Source organism: Erpetoichthys calabaricus, chromosome 11 (assembly GCF_900747795.2).
Source record: "Erpetoichthys calabaricus chromosome 11, fErpCal1.3, whole genome shotgun sequence".
NCBI lineage: Eukaryota > Metazoa > Chordata > Cladistia > Polypteriformes > Polypteridae > Erpetoichthys > Erpetoichthys calabaricus.
In genome coordinates, this window is record NC_041404.2 from 139,298,269 (window position 1) to 139,318,105 (window position 19,837).

At 40.1% G+C, this 19,837-nt stretch overlaps 1 protein-coding gene across 1 annotated transcript in view; it reads left to right on the top strand.

Annotated features, from left to right (window-relative positions):
• The window catches only part of snx29 (sorting nexin 29), a 477,274-nt gene that overhangs the window by 21,831 nt on the left and 435,606 nt on the right, over positions 1–19,837 (top strand). Inside the window, exons 2-4 of the mRNA XM_028814109.2 lie at positions 8,077–8,141; positions 9,244–9,296; positions 14,265–14,389. Coding sequence (XP_028669942.1) covers positions 8,077–8,141; positions 9,244–9,296; positions 14,265–14,389 — 243 coding nt within the window. The remainder of the gene's footprint in view (positions 1–8,076; positions 8,142–9,243; positions 9,297–14,264; positions 14,390–19,837) is intronic.

The following is a 19,837-nucleotide window of genomic DNA, read 5'->3' on the forward strand; positions in this document are numbered from 1 at the left end:
CAAGGGGAAATTCACAAATTCACAAGGCGCCCACTCCGGACCTAGGCTGGGACCTCAAATGCCATGATGCTCATTGTGGCTCCCAGTCTGAGCCTTGTTGCTCCCGCTGCCTTCCCGGACTTACATAGCAAGTAGTCCCTTTCAACACACATCACTTTTGCTCCCTGAGGCGCTCAGCCAGAGCAATCGGTCCTCTCCCCAGCCTCAAACTCTCCTGAAGGGGCTCTCCTTCCCAGTTTCCTGTCTCCTCTATCTCTCTCAAGTCATTGCTAGCTCACGCTCCGGCTTTCTCTCCTGTTTTCCTGCCTACCTCTCTCTTCTTCCTATAACCTCCCTTCTCTGTTTCTCTTTTGTTCCTCCTCTCCAACACTCACACTTTCCTTTTAAAACGGTGGGCATGACACAAGTGCAGCTCTGTCAGCTCCTGCATCACACATGGGAACTGCTCTCACCAAGTTACCATGCCCCCACCCAAAAATGTGAGTGCGCCAATTAGAATTATTTATTTAAAAATGGTCCCCTGCTTCTTAAGCTGCGGACCTGCCCTTCCACACAAACCCCTAAAGTCTAATTTGTTTGACTAGTGCGATCGCTCTCCACTGGGCCAACCATACTGTGCTCAGGCCTCAGTGTTATCGTTAAATGTGCCTGAGCTTGGGATACAGACATTATGTCAATGATGCGACAAGTCAGTTAACAAACATTTCTCATTTCATTTGATTTCATTACAGTTAAAAACAGGTTTTTATTCTTACCTTGTAGATGAATGTGAATTGTAGTTGGCAAGAAAAGCTGTATTTTCCTTCTTAGCATCATTTGTCTTCACAAAAATCTTCTCATACATGCAGTATGATTAACAGAAAAATGTTGTGCTGCACACTCAATAAATCAGTAAGAGGGTACAGCGTTTTCCTGCCCTACACAACTCCAAAAATACCACAAAATAAGGAAAATCATTTTGAAATGCATGTTGTCACTCCATGCTTGGATCATATTTTGCCTTTACACAAAGCTGCATGGTGATGACAAAAGCGTGTCCTGGCCCAGAATGTTAAAGTGTGAGCGCAGACTAGCGGGGGAGTAAGGAGGGGGGACAGTCGTGCTCAGGCACAGTACGGAACAAACGTGCCTAGTGTGAGTACACCCTGAATCTCTGGTCCTAAAAGATTCTTTTATTAGGCACGGTACCTTGGTTACAGAGACACCACCAAATGTTTTCTTTTGCACATAAACCAATAAGCACAAATCAACCTCATTGTTTTCCTTCTGCTCCTCTCCAGACAAGCTTTGTCCAACTTCTCTCCCAACTGACTCTACTGGGTCAGGTGTAGGGCTCATTTTTGAGTAGGATCCTGGAGTACTTGATAAATGTTGGCACCATAGCCAGGAGGCCTTAGTCAGGTGGAACCTCCTGCCAGCAGGCCCCTCCAGTGGCCCCTAAAGACCCTGTGGATAATTGGAAAGACACTCGTAACATTGAGATGGTGTTGGGGTGCCAGCTGGGTTACCCCTTTTAATCCAAAAATAAATAAATTCAGACAAAAAAAGAATGTTCAATGGTGTTTACAGAAGTAAATCAATTGAGTAGTCTTTTGGGAGCTCTGTGCTGTTTGCACTTTGGGAACGATATGAGAAGATTTGCCTGGGCATCTGTTCTTTTATAGTCCCCTGGCCATTAGGCGTGAAATCAACTGCACTTGGTGGACGTCGTATTGCTGTTGTGGATGACAGAAGAGACAAGGATGTTAGCTACTGTGTCCCCCTCTTGCTCTGGGTGGTATCCGCTTACTTCCAACAAAAACCTGGAAGATGGTCTTCTGACGTGCATGCACAACAGCTCGAACTGCCCTCCAACTCCCGTGAAGCCCTGCGTGTGTCCAAATAGTAGCTACACTAGAAGCATGCAAATACAGTGCACTAGGGGAACCCATGGCCTCGGGATGTAGTCTCTGTCTGACCTTCCATTGTGCCTGTTCTGTGATTGGGAAAGGGGACAGCAACCATGTCAGGCGGTCTGTCCATAAATCTGCAGCCTCCTGGCTGGGTAAGGTAATGCCATGCATCCGTGTCATACTTCACTTTATACACTAGTGTTCGAAAGTTTGGAATCATCCAGGCATTATCATGTCTTTGATAGGAATTAATACTTTTTTTTTTGTCAAGGTACTATTGATTTGAAAAGATAGCCAAGACATCACTAATATAGCAAATAACTATTACTGCTTGAAATACCTGCTTTATAATTTATTATTCAAATTTGACTGTGTAGTCCCATTGTCAGCAGTCATTACCCCTGTGTCCTTTTAGTCTGTCCTTAATAATCATGTTTAAATGCTCATTAGTTATTAGAGAAACCTTTGCAATTGTGTTAGCACTGCCGGTACATGATCAATAAAGCAAGTAAATAGTGTTTTATGGTACTGGCCTTCCTAATTCTGGACTCAAAAATGCTGAAACAAAATGACTTAAACAAGAAATGTGTCAGTCTGTTGTTGTTGACAGTCATCCACAGAGAGATGGAGTGGCTGTATCAAGAATATAGCTGAAGCTCTCCCAGATGGGCGTCCAGTTCATTGTGGGCCTCATTCACACCAACATACATTTACACTCTTCAGTCAGGCCTTGTCAGATTAGAGACAAGTTGACCTAACATGTATATCTAATTCTTTTATTGTATCTAAACCCAGGTAAATGATCTTATGACTAATCAGATATGTTTTTAGGTTTTTGTTGCACTAGTAATGACAGTTTTGTTTGAAAGAATATGGTGAAAAAACATACCTTTACATATTTACTTGTCCCAAAAATAAAAGTCGGGGTTACTGCGTTATGTAATCTGAATTGTCCTCTGAGTGTAAGTGAGAACATTAAAACCCATTCAGGTTTATGCATGTAAGTCCTAATGATAATAAACCTTATGCTTGTTAATGATTGGACAGAGTTAAGAATCTTTGCTGACTTGGCCAAACTGTAGCAGGCTAAACATTAGCTAAGCATAAAAGTGCTGCAACCAGCATGCCAGAAATATAACCACTGACTCACTTTTTTAAAAAGTTACGCCTAAGATTTGATTATATAGTTTTGTTAAAAATTCATAATCTTATTTATCAAATGGATTTCTAAACTGAACTTATTGTGCACATTATGAAAACTTTTCCTTTTTCAAGTTACCTTAAATACAAATAGAATCAACATGTAAGGCTGACAAAAGGGCCCCTCATTTTCATTAACGATCCTCTCTATAAATAAATGTTGTGTTCTCCTACAGTCGAGTGACATGCAGCTCAGGTGGGCTGGCGATGCTAAATTGTGTGTCTGTGCTCTGTAATGGCTTGGGGTCCTTTCCAGGTGTGTTTCTTGCCTTGTACTCAATGACTGCTGGCATAGGCTTCGGCTTCAATGTTAGATAAGTGGCTTAAGGAAATGGACGGATAGGTGGGTAGACAATCCAAAGCCTTTTCTAACTGTAATGCTGTCAGCATTTATAGAACACGTATTTCTTTGTTGTTTTAATTTTAAAATACGTTTCAAAGAATATTGACCAAAAAAGGAACATTTTGTTGCGGGTGTCTTTCTGCTTGTTATGAAAAAACCAAGGCAAGCCCCAAACCCCAACACAAACACACTTGCACAGTCCTGGGTTAAAATAATGGAAGGTTTTATTATAATACCTCCAAATGTGACACAAACACAGGTCTTCCTCTTCACAATATTTTCTTCCTTCCTATCGCACTACCCTCCTCCACTCAAGCATTTCTCCACTACCTCCCATTTTTGACTCGCCTTGGTAAGGGAATGCATTCCCTTTTATTTCTGACCCAGGAGTACTTCCGGTACCAGGGCGATAGATAGATAGATAGATAGATAGATAGATAGATACTTTATTAATCCCAAGGGGAAATTCCCAAGTTTGCCAGGTGAAAGCACCTCTGGGTCACATGGAAGTCCATTACAATATGGAGCTTGTCTCCCTACAGCGCCCTCTCGTGGCACTCAGTGACCCCAGCAGGGCTGCTCTTCTGGACTACATCCCCTGGCATACCCTGGTGGTTTCTTACTGTGTATCGACATCAGAGGCTGCTGCCATCTAGCGTGCTGGGGGAATAAAAAACCTCCAGCGACCTCTTTCTTTTCTCATGGGCTGTCTGTCCATCCCTTTTTGTTCTTCCTATCGGGTCTGATCCCATTTTCCTCCCCAGCCGGGATGCCTATCCAGCCCATGTGGCATCTACACTGTATAGTATGCATAAATAATTGTGAATTTTAACCTGTTTAAAATAATATAGAATTCTAGTGAGTAAACTTAAATTAAATAACCTGTTTATAATTTTAGTGAGAAACTTAAATTAATCTGTCTACCCATTTTCTTATCTGATTATTCAGTTCAGCACACCACCCATTAAGGTTAATCCATCCATCTGTTTTCAAACCGGTTTATATTGAGGATGGTTATAGAGAAGCTGGAGCCTATCCCAGCAAGCATAGGGCGCAAGGCAGGAAGAATCCCTCGACAGGGTGCCACTCCATTGCTGGGTGAAGGCACTCATACACACACACACACACACCAAGTAAACAAAGCCAGCTCACCTAACCTGCATGTCTTTGGGAGGAAATTGCAGCACCTGGAAGAAGCCCACACAGACACGGGGAGAGCAGTAAACTCCAGGCAGGGAGCACTTGGCACATGAACCCCAGTTTCCCTGGTTCAAGTCAGCAGTGCTACCACTGCAGCACTGTGCGATCCCCAGCAAAGTTAGTAAAATCTTGAAATTGAAGTAAGAGTCAAAAATGAATGTTGTTCAGGTGTTATTTTGTGTATGTTATGAGTAATTTAGTTATCACAATTCTGGGCCAAGGGTGGAAGTTTGTCTCTTTGCTTATTTGGTGGCAGTTACTGTAACTGCATGTTTTCGACTGAGGTGTCTCACATGCATAACCTTCCAAGTTAGAGTTCTAAGTCAGAAAATGGGAGATAATTTTATGTTACCCAATTCTCTCAAGTTATGATGATTCATGACAGGCTGCATGCTTCACTTCTTTAATTCGACATAACTGATATTGAAGTATTTTCTAGTTTACAGAAGGTTTTCCTTTCACTCACTCTAAGGTGTTCCCCCACCTTGACTTTCCACTTTTGCTCACTCCTGCTCATAAACTGATAGCAATTGTACAACTTTTTTTGATCGTCATACTTTTTGTTAATGTTGACCAAAGATCACATAATTTACAAAATAAGGTGTGTAGATGTGTATTTTGTGGTTGCTGTACTACTGCAGGTGCAGACTAATAAGCAAGCTGCACAGTTGCGTTTTCACTAAGCTCATGTCCTGATTTGCCTTTTGCTGCATGATGCTTTCTACTTTCGCATTATTTGTGATTAATGCATTTTGTGTAATTTTGACTATATGGGCTCCATTTCTGTTAAATACAGTCTTAGTAATATTACTGGCATGTGCATAAAAGTAGTGTGTGGTGGTAGTCATCATTCATTTTATCAGATAATATGTAAATGAAATAGTATATGAGAAAAGTATTTCTTTTTAAATATTTCTTTTGTGTCAGTGTCTCAGTCTTAGAGACTGACAAAATCCAAGCCCTTTGCTCATCTATTAAATAGTCATCCATGGTACTCTTTAAATTATTTTCTGCTCAGCGAGGCTACGTATTGATGAAGATGAACCACCTGATAAAACTGATCTTGAGAGTAAAAAAAAAATGCTTGCTAATGCTTCTTTAAAAACCGTAGCCTTTCTGATGAGCGGTGGTTCAGCCTTGAAGACAGCATCATTTGCATGTCACACAGGAGACATGCTTCGGCTCCCTTATTAAAATACTGTTTCAAGTCAAAAGAATATTTCAAAACACATTTTGACTCCTGAAAATCATTTCCAGATTTTGTATTTCAAAAGGATTTGGTGTTTAATAATGTTCCATGTACTTGAGAATATTCTTCTATATAAATGTTAGCTGTTAATTAAGACTTTTTCCCCTCTCTGTCAGATTAGATTAATGAGTTTCAGTTTTCATATAATTCATTTAGAATTTCATCATTTAAAGATTTTTTGAAAGAGGTTTAATTTTGCCATCTGCCTTTGACTTGTTCCATTTGGAGTTTCTGAGATGCCAGATTGAGAATGTCACCCCTGGAGACAGTCATGCAAGTTTGAACACACGGAGACAATTCAGTAGAATATCTCTGCACGAGCGGAGAACATTACTTGTCTTTGGATAGAGGAAACCAAGTCCCCTTGTAAACACGGCAAAGTTAAATCTGTTCACCTGATCATGAGAAATGTTAATTTAAAAAAAAAAAAATATTGAATTAGTCCAAAATTGCTGGAAGTCCCATTCAAAAGTATTTTCATATAAACTAATTTTCTGGCATCTTAAAATAAACGGTTGAAATCATCAGATTACCAGTGTAAGAAAGAAGGCAGTAACAACATAAAGGTCTGGGGCACCCGAAGTTAAACCCCATAGTATAACTGAATGAAAAATAAACATGCTATGCATTTGGGAGGGGTGGGGGGGTTGTGTGGTTAGTCTTCAGTCTTTCCAGATGGGAGTCAAACAAAATGGCACCTTTTATTGGCTAACTAAAAAGATTACCACATGCAAGCTTTGGGGGCAACTCTGACCCCTTCTTCAGGCAAGGAAGCTTGCATCTTGTAATCTTCTCAGTTAGCCAATAAAAGGGGTCATTTTGCTTGACTTCTCACTATATTCATAATGGATATCGCAGCACAACACCCTAGTACTACAGATGGGAGACTAAAGGTTGACTGCCTAAAGTGGCGGATTGTCTGGCTTTAGGCTCCAGAATAATAAGAAGGTGTTGCACTAAAAAACGGCCAAGTCATATCAGCAGTGTCATTAACTGTTTTATTAGTAAGAAATAAGAAATGTTGTGTTACACTTAAAAAGTTATTATTGAATGATGTTATTAAAAAATACCACTGACCATTTTAAGTGATGTCCAGACAAAGCACTCTGCTGATAGCGATTTAAAGTTCTGTGTGCCAGAACATGTTCACGAAAGCAGTCCTCTGCCCAAGCATTGTGATAATCGCCATGGTTGACTTATGAGGAGTAATTTCCATGTCATCTATGTCGATGATGACCCCTTGGCTATGAAGGAAGTTCTTTTTTTGTTTTAGAAGCACTGCTCTGCTCTGCTCATACAACTAGTACACCACTTGTTCATCAGTTGTTCAAATTTCTTTACAAGAGGTTAAAGAATAAAACACAGACAAACAACAAATGAAAAATAAATATATGAATGAATAAATGAAATACTAAAAATACTGAATAAGAATAAATCAATACGGTATCAACAGAGTCCTTAAAGAGAGGTTGTTTTTAAATCTCTCATTATTGTAATAAGTCATATGCTATCATCAGATGCCCACAGATGTCAGAAAAAAACTCCAGCTGATGAGAAGCTGGGGAAAAAAAAAAACCCCACAACCATCCAGCTCCACAGTCGAGATGGGCTGTTCCAGTCAATACAGCATGTCTCTTCTCCAGAAAACACACAAGTACAGTAATAAAACTAACAAAATAAACCACTTGAAGAAATTTCCCCTAACTTCACCCTGTGTTTGCTTATATTAAAATAAGAGAAGTGCAAATTACCATATACTCGGCTAATTTTGCTGGTGCCATCTTGTATGTTACAGTATGTAGAAAAGATTTAAAAATAATACTTTTTAAGATCTCAGTAGTATTTGAGATTTTTGAATGTGGTTTTGGAATGCACAAAGACTCATGTGATAGAGTTGCTGTCAGTTTAATTCAAGGCTGAGGTGTTTTTTCTGTAGCCTGTGTGCAGTCTTCCTGTTTTATTAAATTTCCTCCTACAGGCCAAAGATGTGTGACTCTTAAGTTTATTTGGCATTAGCTCTTCTGTGGACAGGTGTTCCCTTCAAAGGTGGTTCCTGCCTTGGAACCAATACTGGCACAATAGGGTATGGCATCTTTTAATATCATGTTGAAAAGGGTCAGTTAAAAAAATGTATGTTTGACTTGCTTTTGTAGACATTAAAATCAAGCTGAACTTTTAATTTGTTCTTTTAGGCATACAGCAAAATGATGTGAAGAGGCAGCATCTTCTTGAGCGTCTACTGGATGCAGTTAAACAGGTAAAGTTTGCTTTAGATCAATGTAACAGAAAAATCAGTATTAAGATTTGGTTACCTATGCCGTGCTGGTCTGCTTTTTGAGCATAAACACTTATTTTTTCTTTTGTTCAGGTTTTGTTCAGGCTTTCCACTCATTATATGGAATTCTGCTCAATGATGTTCTGAGTTGTTCAGATATCTTTATCAAAATCTCTCGCATTTTACTACGTTATTTCAAAAATACCATACCATTTTGTAAGCCTTTAACCTTGAGCAAGGTAACGAGTGGCTGGAACTTGTCGCAGCAAGCATAGGGTGCAAGGCAGGAACAATCTAGTGGACTGGGCGCCAGTTACACACACACACACCGCAAACACCCAGCAGAGACAAGTTTTAGTGTCACCAGTCCGCCTAATCTGTGTGTCTTTGGACAGGTATATCAATAGCAGTAGACCGTTGTACCGTGTTAGCCATAGATTAATACAGGATAGCTTGCATTTGTAATCTATTTAGTTAGCCAATAAAAGGTGTCATTTCACCCTACTTTCTCCTGTATCTTTGGACTGTGAGAGGAAACTAGAGCAGCCAGAGTGACTGTGAAAGCCTTCATAAGTTTGTTTCCAGTTTGACCCTTTTAAATTCCAAGTAAGGAAGCAATGATTTTCAACTTTGAAATCGGTTAACTAATAATGCAGTACTGTGCCTTGACTATTCTGTATTTCTGGTTAGAACAGCAGTAAAATATTGGTAAATTACTAATATTTTAACATGTAGCAATTACTAGGAGCAGCATTATAGTGCAGTTAGTATTTACGTAGTGATGAGAACAAAAGAGAAATGTGATGTATCATGAAAACATGCTGAAAGTACCAAGGAAATCTGCTCTGCAGATCTCAGACACTTAATTATCAGAATGTTTATTCATCCACGTCATCAGCAAGGCAAGCAGCAGAGAGTTCTTACCAAGAAAAACACTTGTTATTCAAATGGACATTATTTGTTTTGCACTGCTCACTGTTGAATGCTGTTTATTAGCCAGGACTGCTTTGCTTGTCTGGAGACTTTCTTTTTAACATTCTTCTTTTGGTACAGTTACTTATTCTATGTATATTTACCAAAACAGTGCCAAATCCGGTTTGGAGGAAGGAAGGAGATTGCTTCTGACTCGGACAGCAGGTAAGAAATATGATTGATATTCTATAGGTTTAAACGGGAGGCCAAATTTGTCCTAGCATAGTCTTTTATAGAACCATAGGCATCCACATGTTTTCTGTCAGTTTAATATATTAATTTAAATGTATTTAATTTATGATTATGTGCATATTTATATTTCTGTTTAGACTTAGATCCAGTTTTTGTGCATGTATATATACTGCAATAACACTTCAGTTTCTCAGAGATCAATAACGGCATCATTCTATTTTTCTATCCATTTACCTGAAATTACAAATCATGTATTTCTTCCAGAATTTTTATTTTGCTGTTAATGTGTGGGAAAGGATTTCTTCTTTTCGTAATTACAATTTCTATGCAGTGCTTACCAAAGCCCCTTGCCTTTTTACAGCTGGGCACTGATTATTTTATTTATAGGTGAAGAATTTTGTTTCCTGACAGGTTAGACTGTCTGCATAAAAGATTTGTCTGCAGAAAAGATTTATGAACAAGTTATAGCAGGCACTTTTGGTGTACCGACTCACTTTATGATCCTGCACTTGCTTGGAATCAAATGTAGAAATATGGAAACATTCAAGTGCAAGTTACGTTTGCTGAATAATATACTGTACTATAAATCTAATATTGGACTGCATGTGAAAAATTGATGTCTTATCTCTGTGGCTGTTTATGTTCTTTTCATCAGGAGTTTATTTAGACTAGGTAATAATTTTGCTTCTTTTTTTTGAAAAAAGGGAATGTTTAAAATTCCTTTCTGATCTTGTTCAAGTGTCTCACACTTGGTTCATTTCCAAATTTTTCACCCTTCTCCTTGATTTCTTTCTAATGTCTAATCATTTCTGTTGTTCCAAATGGAATATCTGTCTGAATTTTGTACCCACCAATCTTCTAGTTTCTTTAAGCTAATAGTAACTCTGTTCTCTCAGGTTTAGGTATGTTATCCGTAAACATATAAAGCTGGCCTTTGATTATTCTGTTTTCAGTAATTTTTGTCTAGATCTTCCTTTTGTCTCTTTAAAAGTCTGCTCTGCTCTTCATTAATTGTTTGTTATTCAGATACAATTAAGAAAGCAAATGCCACAGAAAAAATGAATTAAAAATAAAGAAATAAAATAAACAAAGTAAGCATTTGAAGAGAGAGGAAAAAATGCAGTAATGTCTCAATTTCCTGTAAATGTAAATCTGACATTACTCCTCTTTTCTAAATACAAAGTGAAAATGATTGTTTGGCTAATTAAATAATGAGATTGATTAAAAGTAAATAAAAGACTGACTGACTCAGGATCTGGTTGAAATAAAAACCTGCAGCTACATGGGGCTTCTAAGACTGAACTTCAGAACCACTGATGTACAATTATTTGCTTAAATGTTTCCAGCTTGGTTTCTGGTCTCACTCAGATGTACACCAATATTATATTATTATTATTACATTACATTGTGTAGTATAGTATGGTTCTTTACCTGTCTTAAACTTGTCCTGTGCTTATGTATATTTTGCACTTGGGTGCTGAGGATAGTTATTTTGTTCCAGTGTATGTTGCAATACTGTGTATGGATGTTATGACAATGAGGCCACTTGACCTTCTGGCTACAAACAGCCATTTGTCTTTGGTGAACTGAGTTCTCCGTAACCTTCCTGCTCATGCTTTTTTTTTTTTTTTTTTTATTATAAGGATTACCACTTTCTCCATTTCTGTTGAGTCTGTTAGTGGTGCTACAGAAATTCTTTATTCATCAGCATGACCAAATGTTCCTCTCATTCTTCAATTTCAACTTATTCTTGTATCTCCCTCTTCAGTCAGCACAGAGAAATTACTAATATTTACAATTATAATAGAGTAACATTGAATTATTTAAGTATGCACACAATATAAACTTGTCATGGCAATCTGCTGATGATGCACAGTCAACTTCCAACATGAGCAGCTGAAAGTCTGCTAGACTACTACATGTGAGCAGTGGTGAGATTTAATGTTTTGGTGGGTTCCCTATCTTAAGAAACTTGACTCTTTCTCATTGAATCTCAGCGTTTGCAAAACTGTCTCATTGTCCAATTTCACCAGCCTTGGACTCATTTTTGGCAGCATTTGGGACACTGGAATTGCACATCTCATCTAGTGGTAAACCATGTTTGTTTCCTGCAAAATATTCCCTAAGTCTGACACTGTAATGCCTCTGATATTCATTACTTTGGTTGGATGATGTAGTTCTGCATTCAGTGGCCATCTTGCTAATACCATTAATATATCACAACGGGTTCAGAATGCTGCTGTATCAGTTGGAGCAAATGCAGCGAACACATCCTCTGATTCAACTATAACCACTTCATTTCTGATACTGATTTATCATCCAAACTCCACTACAGAAGTACAGCATCGCTTTATCTTTACCACCATGTCAAACATCTGATATTTTGTGGTGTGACTACTCCAAACCAGTGTTATGCAGCTTTTGTTGAATGCTTATTTGGCTTTGTTATTCCTGTTCCTTGAAGCCATCTCACTCTCTGTATAGGTGGTACAGTAGTTGTGTACAGTGCTTCATTTATTTCTATTTGTTGTTTGTTCTCTTGTCAAAATTACATATTTCTGCACTTTGTTAAGGGTCTTGTGATGGCATGTTTTATGAAATAAAGTTTATCTTGCAACACCCAATGTCAGTAGTCCTCTTGAGAACTCTGCCTTTATAGAAATATTAATATTGTAGTAAGATTTTGATAGCCTAGCCTCTCTTTCAATACTTTTATGTATGTTATGCAAAGCAGTGGTAGCGCTGCTATCTTGCAAGGAGGAGGCCAGGATTCACTCCCGTGGATTTTGTGTGTTCACTATATAAGCACTTTTGAACTTTGTACTCCCTCAAATACCTCTTTAGTTTTAGGTATTTATGGTAGCCACTTGGGGATCCCACAATACAATATTATCCTGATACTAATATTAATTTTACAATATCAAAATATTGCCTTTTTGTGCCATATGTTAAGAATTGAGATTCATTTTCAAGATGAAGTGCAGAGTCTTTTTTTGATTTGACCAAAGTTAAAACCTAAGGTCCTGTTCCTACAGGCAAAAGTGTCAGTTGTTGCACACCTAATCAGAACAGGCAAACATGTCGCAGGGGACTGTACTTTCTCCGGTCCTGTTCAGCCTATATACATCGGACTTCCAATACAACACAGAGTCCTGCCACGTGCAAAAGTTCGCTGACTGGGCTGCATCAGGAGTGGGCAGGAGGAGGAGTATAGGAACCTAATCAAGGACTTTGTTAAATGGTGCGACTCAAACCACCTACACCTGAACACCAGCAAAACCAAGGAGCTGGTGGTGGATTTTAGGAGGACCAGACCCCTCATGGACCCAGTGATCATCAGAGGTGACTGTGTGCAGAGGGTGCAGACCTATAAATACCTGGGTGTGCAGCTGGATGATAAATTGGACTGGACTGCCAATACTGATGCTCTGTGTAAGAAAGGACAGAGCCGGTTATACTTCCTTAGAAGGCTGGCGTCCTTCAACATCTGCAATAAGATGCTGCAGATGTTCTATCAGACGGTTGTGGCGAGCGCCCTCTTCTACGCAGTGGTGTACTGGGGAGGCAGCATAAAGAAGGACGCCTCACGCCTGGACAAACTGGTGAGGAAGGCAGGCTCTATTGTAGGCACGGAGCTGGACAGTTTGACATCCGTGGCAGAGCGACGGGCGCTCAGCAGACTCCTGTCAATCATGGAGATTCCACTGCATCCATTAAACAGTATCATCTCCAGACAGAGGAGCAGCTTCAGCGACAGACTGGTGTCACCGTCCTGCTTGACTGACAGACTGAGGAGATCGTTCCTCCCCCACACTATGCGACTCTTCAATTCCACCCGGGGGGGAAACGTTAACATTATACAAAGTTATTGTCTGTTATACCTGCATTGTTATCACTCTTTAATATAATATTGTTTTTTATCAGTATGCTGCTGCTGGAGTATGTGAATTTCCCCTTGGGATTAATAAAGTGTCTGTCTGTCTGTCTGTGAACCACCCAATCGGAGTAAACTTTCCCTTGATCCATCTCACTTAATATTTTTAGTAGTGGAAATGGATTTCAAGGACCTTGGCATTCTCCAGACTAAGACAGGGAATATTCAGTTGCAGACCATAATGCATTCAACATTGCTGCATAATCTGACTTTTAACGCCAGGCGAGCCATTTAGAGATGAGCTCTCATGTTTGTAGTAGGCTGTCAACATTATGTTTTCTTGTTTAAAAAAATTTGTTTGAATATACAATATAAAAATGTGTTTACAATTTTGGGACTGCAAACATGTACATTGCCATGAGGTAGAAGTAAAAAGCTTCTTGCTTTCCATTCACTTTTTTAATTTGCAGGACACTGGCCTCCATTTCTTTTGCTTGCTGAGCTTTTCTGGGACTCTAGGTGAATTCAGGAGTACACAAAGCATCCCCAAGAGCCTGCATAGCATTGCAAACTCTGCTGATGGTTTTTTGCTTTTTCACCTTATTTTTGGTTACATCAGATTTAAGTGCTAATTTCGGTATAAGTCATCCTTTAAGTACCTTGGTCAGCTCAGGTTGAAGAGGCATTAGTAGTTAGTTTGTATGAGTAATTTCTTTAAATATAATGCTGCTTGCACAATGCATAATTCATATTGCGGCCAGTGTTCAGTGCAACAGTGTGATGAAACAAAGAACAGGCTGTACAGTAAATGTGGACAGAGCACAACCTGCGTAGAGGTGTTAATGTTAGTTGTGCGCCATCTGCTGGAAAGAAAAAAAAACAATGCATTTGCTAGAGATTACTGTACAGTTTGCTATATGTGGTACAAGAGCATTGTCCTTGGTTTATCAATGATATGCTATTATGAAAAATATTGTAATACTCAATTGTATTGATTACCTTAAAGAAAGGGAGATGGGAATCTCACCTAATCTATGATCAATTAAACTGTGGTCTTCCCCTTGCAGGGTGATCTGCTTGTGTGCACAGCTTGAAGCAGTTCTCCACCATGGGCTACGGAAAACCAAAGGTTTGGCTCTCACTGCAGCAGCCATCAAGCAAGTTGCAGGGTTCTCAAGCAAGACAGAATCAGGTATGGCTACTTTGTACACCAAAATGTCATTGACATTACCTTCAGCTTTTAATTTCAATACATGGATGATTGCTAATGGCAGTATAAGAACATTACAACATTAGAACAATCTAGATGAGAACAGGCAATTCAGTCCAACAAAGCTTTCTGACTCTATCCACTTAATACTAAATTAACATCAAGTCTAGTTTTGAAAGTCCCTAAAGTCACAATGTTTGTGTAAAATTTACCTTTAACAAGTTTCCAGCCGTGTCCCTGTGTTCTTGATGAACTCATTTTAAAATGATGGTCTCAATCCACTGTACTAATTCCATTCATAACACTTCAATCATGTCTGCTCTTAATCCTCTTTTGCTTTAAATGGTAAAGGCTCAGCTTTTGTTTTAATTTTTCTTTATAAGTCATTCCCTGTAGCCCTGGACTTAGTCTAGTCAAAAAAGACCTTAACTGCACCCAGTACTCCAGAAGAGGCCTCACCAGTGAGTTATAAAGCTTGAGCATAACCTCCTTGGACTTGTACTCCACACATCAGGGTGCTACTTAACCTAACATTCGGTTAGCCTTCTTAACACTAGAATTAGAGCCAATGAAAAAACTCTTAAATCCAGCCCACCTTAAATCCCTTTGCACCTCTCTGTCAGCGTCTTTTGTCTTCTAAATGTGTTGATAAGCTCAAGCAGCAAGCAGCCTGCTATACCATCCCCCCCACCACCTCAGAACGGGCAAGAAGTTCTCCCAGTTCCTGCCTTGATTGATTATCTGGGAGTGAGCTACCCAGAATTGTAAGGGGAAATAATTTGATGTGTGTTCTGTGTCTACAACAATCTTTGTAAACACTAGGGATGCACCGATACCGAAACGGGTATCTGGTATCAGCCTCGATACCACATTTTCTAAAGTACTCGTACTCGTTAAAAGTCCCCCGATACCGGGGACTGATACCACGGTCTGAGAAATGTCTATGTTTGAGCGGCGTGTAAGGGGTTAATCACAGGCGCCGAGTGCCCGCCCCCAAGCCCCGGCTGCAGCTCAGAGCGGGGAGAAGGCGAGGCGAGACATGTCAGCCGTGTGGAACTATTTCAAAGTGAATGAAGACGACAAAACAAAGGCGGACTGCAAATTGTGCTCAGCGAAATTGTCCAGAGGAGGCTCAAAAGGTAGCGCATTTAACACAAGTAATTTAATCAAGCACCTAAAATCCCAACACGACAACGAGTACAAAGAGTTTACCCACGCTTCTAAACCAACACAACCCACGCTGCAGCAAACTCTTGCAAGACGAGAGAAAATGTCCAGAGACAATCCACGTGCTGTGAAAATAACACAGGCAATTATCGAGTACATTGCATTGAGTGACCAGCCACTCTCGGAGGTAGAAAATGTGGGGTTCCTGCGTCTCCTCCATGTTCTGGAGCCCAGATATGATGTCCCAAGCCGCCGCTATATAACTGACACGGAGCTGCCTAAACTACACGACTCCGTGAAAAAACATATCCACAGCCTACTGCAAGCCTCCTCTGCGTTTAGTTTCACCACGGATATTTGGACAAGCAGTGTTAGCCCCGTGTCGCTAATTAGCCTAACCTCCCAGTGGATAGACGAGAGTTTCTTGTTTTTTTTTTGTTAAATTATATGACTAAAGCTGTTACCTGTAAATTTAAATCATGTTTTTATTAAGTACTCGGTATCGGCAAGTACTCGGTATCGGCGAGTACTGAAATGCAAGTACTCGTACTCGTACTCGTTTTCCAAAAAAGTGGTATCGGTGCATCCCTAGTAAACACATTGTTAAAACAGAAACGTTTTTCATGTTTTAGTAATAAATGACAAAATATAGACATGAACTGTATAATGTGTGAAGGCTGATGGCCAAATATCAAATAAACACTTTCACAAAAGATACATGCACAATATGACAGCTTCCATGGTGCAGTGGTTAGAACTACTGACTTATAATCCAGAGGTCGTGAGTTTGAAACCAGCTCCCCGCCAAATTTACCGTTTTGAGTAGTGAGCTGCTCTTATTGTTAATATTACACAATAAAAACATACATTTGATTTGTGTCTGTAAATGCCAGTGTAAATAGTACTTGTAAAAGTTAGCATTTTTTTTTCACTTTTATTCTCTCAGTCGCAATCATGATACAACACCCACCACGCCCCACGCAGTTACTTTTTATCTGAAAAATCAGCAAAAACTTTTTTACCTAAAAACTAGCATGGACACATACACCCAAATGATCTAATGGCAGAACAAAACACTTAAACCCTTCAGAAAACCACTTGGCTTGGCACTTAATTCTGGATAAGCTTTGCATACACAGGCAGCTTTTGAGTCAAATTGAAGAATTGAACACGAATCTCTGGTGCACAGCAGTAAATGACAAGAACATAACTGAGTCGGTTGTCTATTACTGGCTCTTTTGCTGACTCCTAGTGACTTGATTTATAGAAATGACATCCAAATAGCTGGTTGGGTTTTTGATTCTAAGATGTTAAACCATAGCAACAGCAGCTGTACAATGATGCGTCTTCTCTGTTTTTCTCCTCATTCTAGCTTTCTTTATAGACAAAAAAATAGTCCCAAAATTGATACTTTAGTATATTTTCCATTTGTGAAGTTTTAGTTTTGTTAATTTTAGTACTCTTAACTTGTTGTCCAACTGGTACATCCGTCTATTTTCTCACCAGCTTCTCTAGACCAAGGATATAGGGAGCAAGTGCCAACCCCTCCAGCAAAGGAGACAGAGCACACGCATGTATACACCAACATTCACAGATATGCTGGGTAAATTTGGATATACCAGTTGTCTAATGAGTTTTTGTTTAGTATATCAGAGGAAAAGCCTAGCAGTCATTTAGAATGTGCCAGACCCAGACAAACAGTGTGCTAAATTCAGAATTTAAGGATCCAGCACTGAGGATGCTGGGATTGTGAGTCAGCAGGGCTTACCATTGCACCACCAAGCTACCTGCTAATTGGAATATTCTCGTTAACACTATTTAAGAATGAATTCTACTAATGGTCTTCAACTAATCTGTTCCTTTCATGCAGTCTGTCTTTGTTAAAGTATTTAAAGTTCAAAAGGGTCTTTTTTTTTGCACTACTTAAAAATCATGCTTCATCGAGTTAAATAAAATGCCCTTTCTACTATAAAATGCCTATACAGGTAGTCCCCAGGTTACGGACCTCCAACCTATGACTTACGAACGAGGATACAGCTGCGACGCATGCACTCAGTAACTGCCGCTCCGTCATCTTTGGCTTGGGAGTGCTGCAAGCGGTGGCTGGAGGGGGGCGATTTCGCTGCTCGCGCAGTGTAGTGTCCCTCAGGCAGCTCCCGGCGGCAAGCAGTGACCCGTGGTCCATAGTCACCGGGGCCACAGCTATTGCTCGTGTGCAGGACGATGGTTCGCTGCCCGCCCACTACACCGCCGTAGCTACTGCTCCTGACTGGACGCAGGCTGGATGGAGTGGAGTGGGGCGTTTCACTGCCCGCCCAGCACACACGGCTGGTAATGCTGCAAGCGGTGACCCGGTTGTGGCTGAACGGGGTGGCGGGGGTAGCATTGTAGTGTGCCTCGGATGGCTGCCTGTTGAATTGGGATTGGGCGATTCACTACTTGCCTTTGGCCGCACCGTGTTCGTTCTACAGCATACTGTAGTGGAGGTGACTGTGAGGTGGGCTGGTGATGAACCGCCCCTCGCTGCCCCTATTCATTCTCAATAGCAAGCCTGCTTGTACTGTTACGCATATAGCAGGAAATTGTCTCTTGTCAGTACATCAGACGTGTTGATGACTGGTGCCATCCTGCTGTAATAGCGTGTACAGTGCTGTGCAGAAGAACTCATCTTAACCTTTTGTCTTCACCCTTCAAGAATGTCTCTGAAACACATCTGATGCAAGTGCTGGTGATACAGTAAAGAAGAGAAAAACCATCACCATTGAAAATAAAGTAGAAATAATAAAAAGGTCAGAGAGAGGTGAAACTCCATCATTAATTGGCAGAGCACTTGGTTACAGTCAGTCAACAATAGCATTTATTAAAATAATGTACAGTGCTTGAAAGTTTGTGAACACTTTAGAATTTTTTATATTTCTGCATAAATATGACCTAAAACATCATCGGATTTTCACTCAAGTCCTAAAAGTAGGTAGAGAAACCAGTTAAACAAATGAGACAAAAATATTATGCTTGGTCATTTATTTATTAAGGAAAATGATTGAATATTACATATTTGTGAGTGGCAAAAGTATGTGAACCTTTGCTTTCAGTATCTGGTGTGACCCCCCCTTTGCAGCAATAACTGCAACTAAACGTTTCCAGTAACTGTTGATCAGTTCTGCATACCGGATTGGAGGAATTTGAGCCCATTTCTCCATACAGAACAGCTTCAACTCTGGGATGTTGGTGGGTTTCCTCACATTAACTGCTCGCTTCAGGTCCTTCCACAACATTTCGATTGGATTAAGGTCAGGACTTTGACTTGGCCATTCTAAAACATTAACTTTATTCTTCTTTAACCATTCTTTGGTAGAACGACTTGTGTGCTTAGGGTCGTTGTCTTGCTGCATGACCCACCTTCTCTTAAGATTCAGTTCATGGACAGATGTCCTGACATCTTCCTTTGGAATTCTCTGATATAATTCAGAATTCATTGTTCCATCAATGAAGGCAAGCTGTCCTGGCCCAGATGCAGCAAAACAGGCCCAAACCATGATACTACCACCACCATGTTTCACAGAATGGGATAAGGTTCTTATGCTGAAATGCTGTGTTTTCCTTTCTCTAAACATAACGCTTTTCATTTAAACCAAAAAGTTCTATTTTATTCTCATCCGTCCACAAAACATTCTTCCAATAGCCTTCTGGTTTGTCCACGTGATCTTTAGCAAACTGCAGACAAGCAGCAATGTTATTTTTGGAGAGCAGTGGCTTTCTCCTTGCAACCCTGCCATGCACACCCATTGTTGTTCAGTGTTCTCCTGATGGTGGATTCAGGAACATGAACATTAGCCAATGTGAGAGAGGCCTTCAGTTGCTTAGAAGTTCCCCTGGGGTTCTTTGTGACCTCGCCGACTATTACACGCCTTGCTCTTGGAGTGATCTTTGTTGGTCGACCACTCCTGGGGTGGGTAACAATGGTCTTGAATTTCCTCCATTTGTACACCATCTGTCTGACTGCGGATTGGTGGAGTCCAAACTCTTTCGAGATGGTTTTGTAACCTTTTCCAACCTGATGAGCATCAACAACTCTTTTTCTGAGGTCCTTAGAAATCTCCTTTGTTCGTGCCATGATACACTTCCACAAACGTGTTGTGAAGAGCAGACTTTGGTAGATCCTGTTCTTTAAATAACACAGGGTGCCCACTCACACCTGATTGCCATCCCATTGATTGAAAACACCGAACTCGAATTTCACCTTCAAACTAACTGCTAATCCTA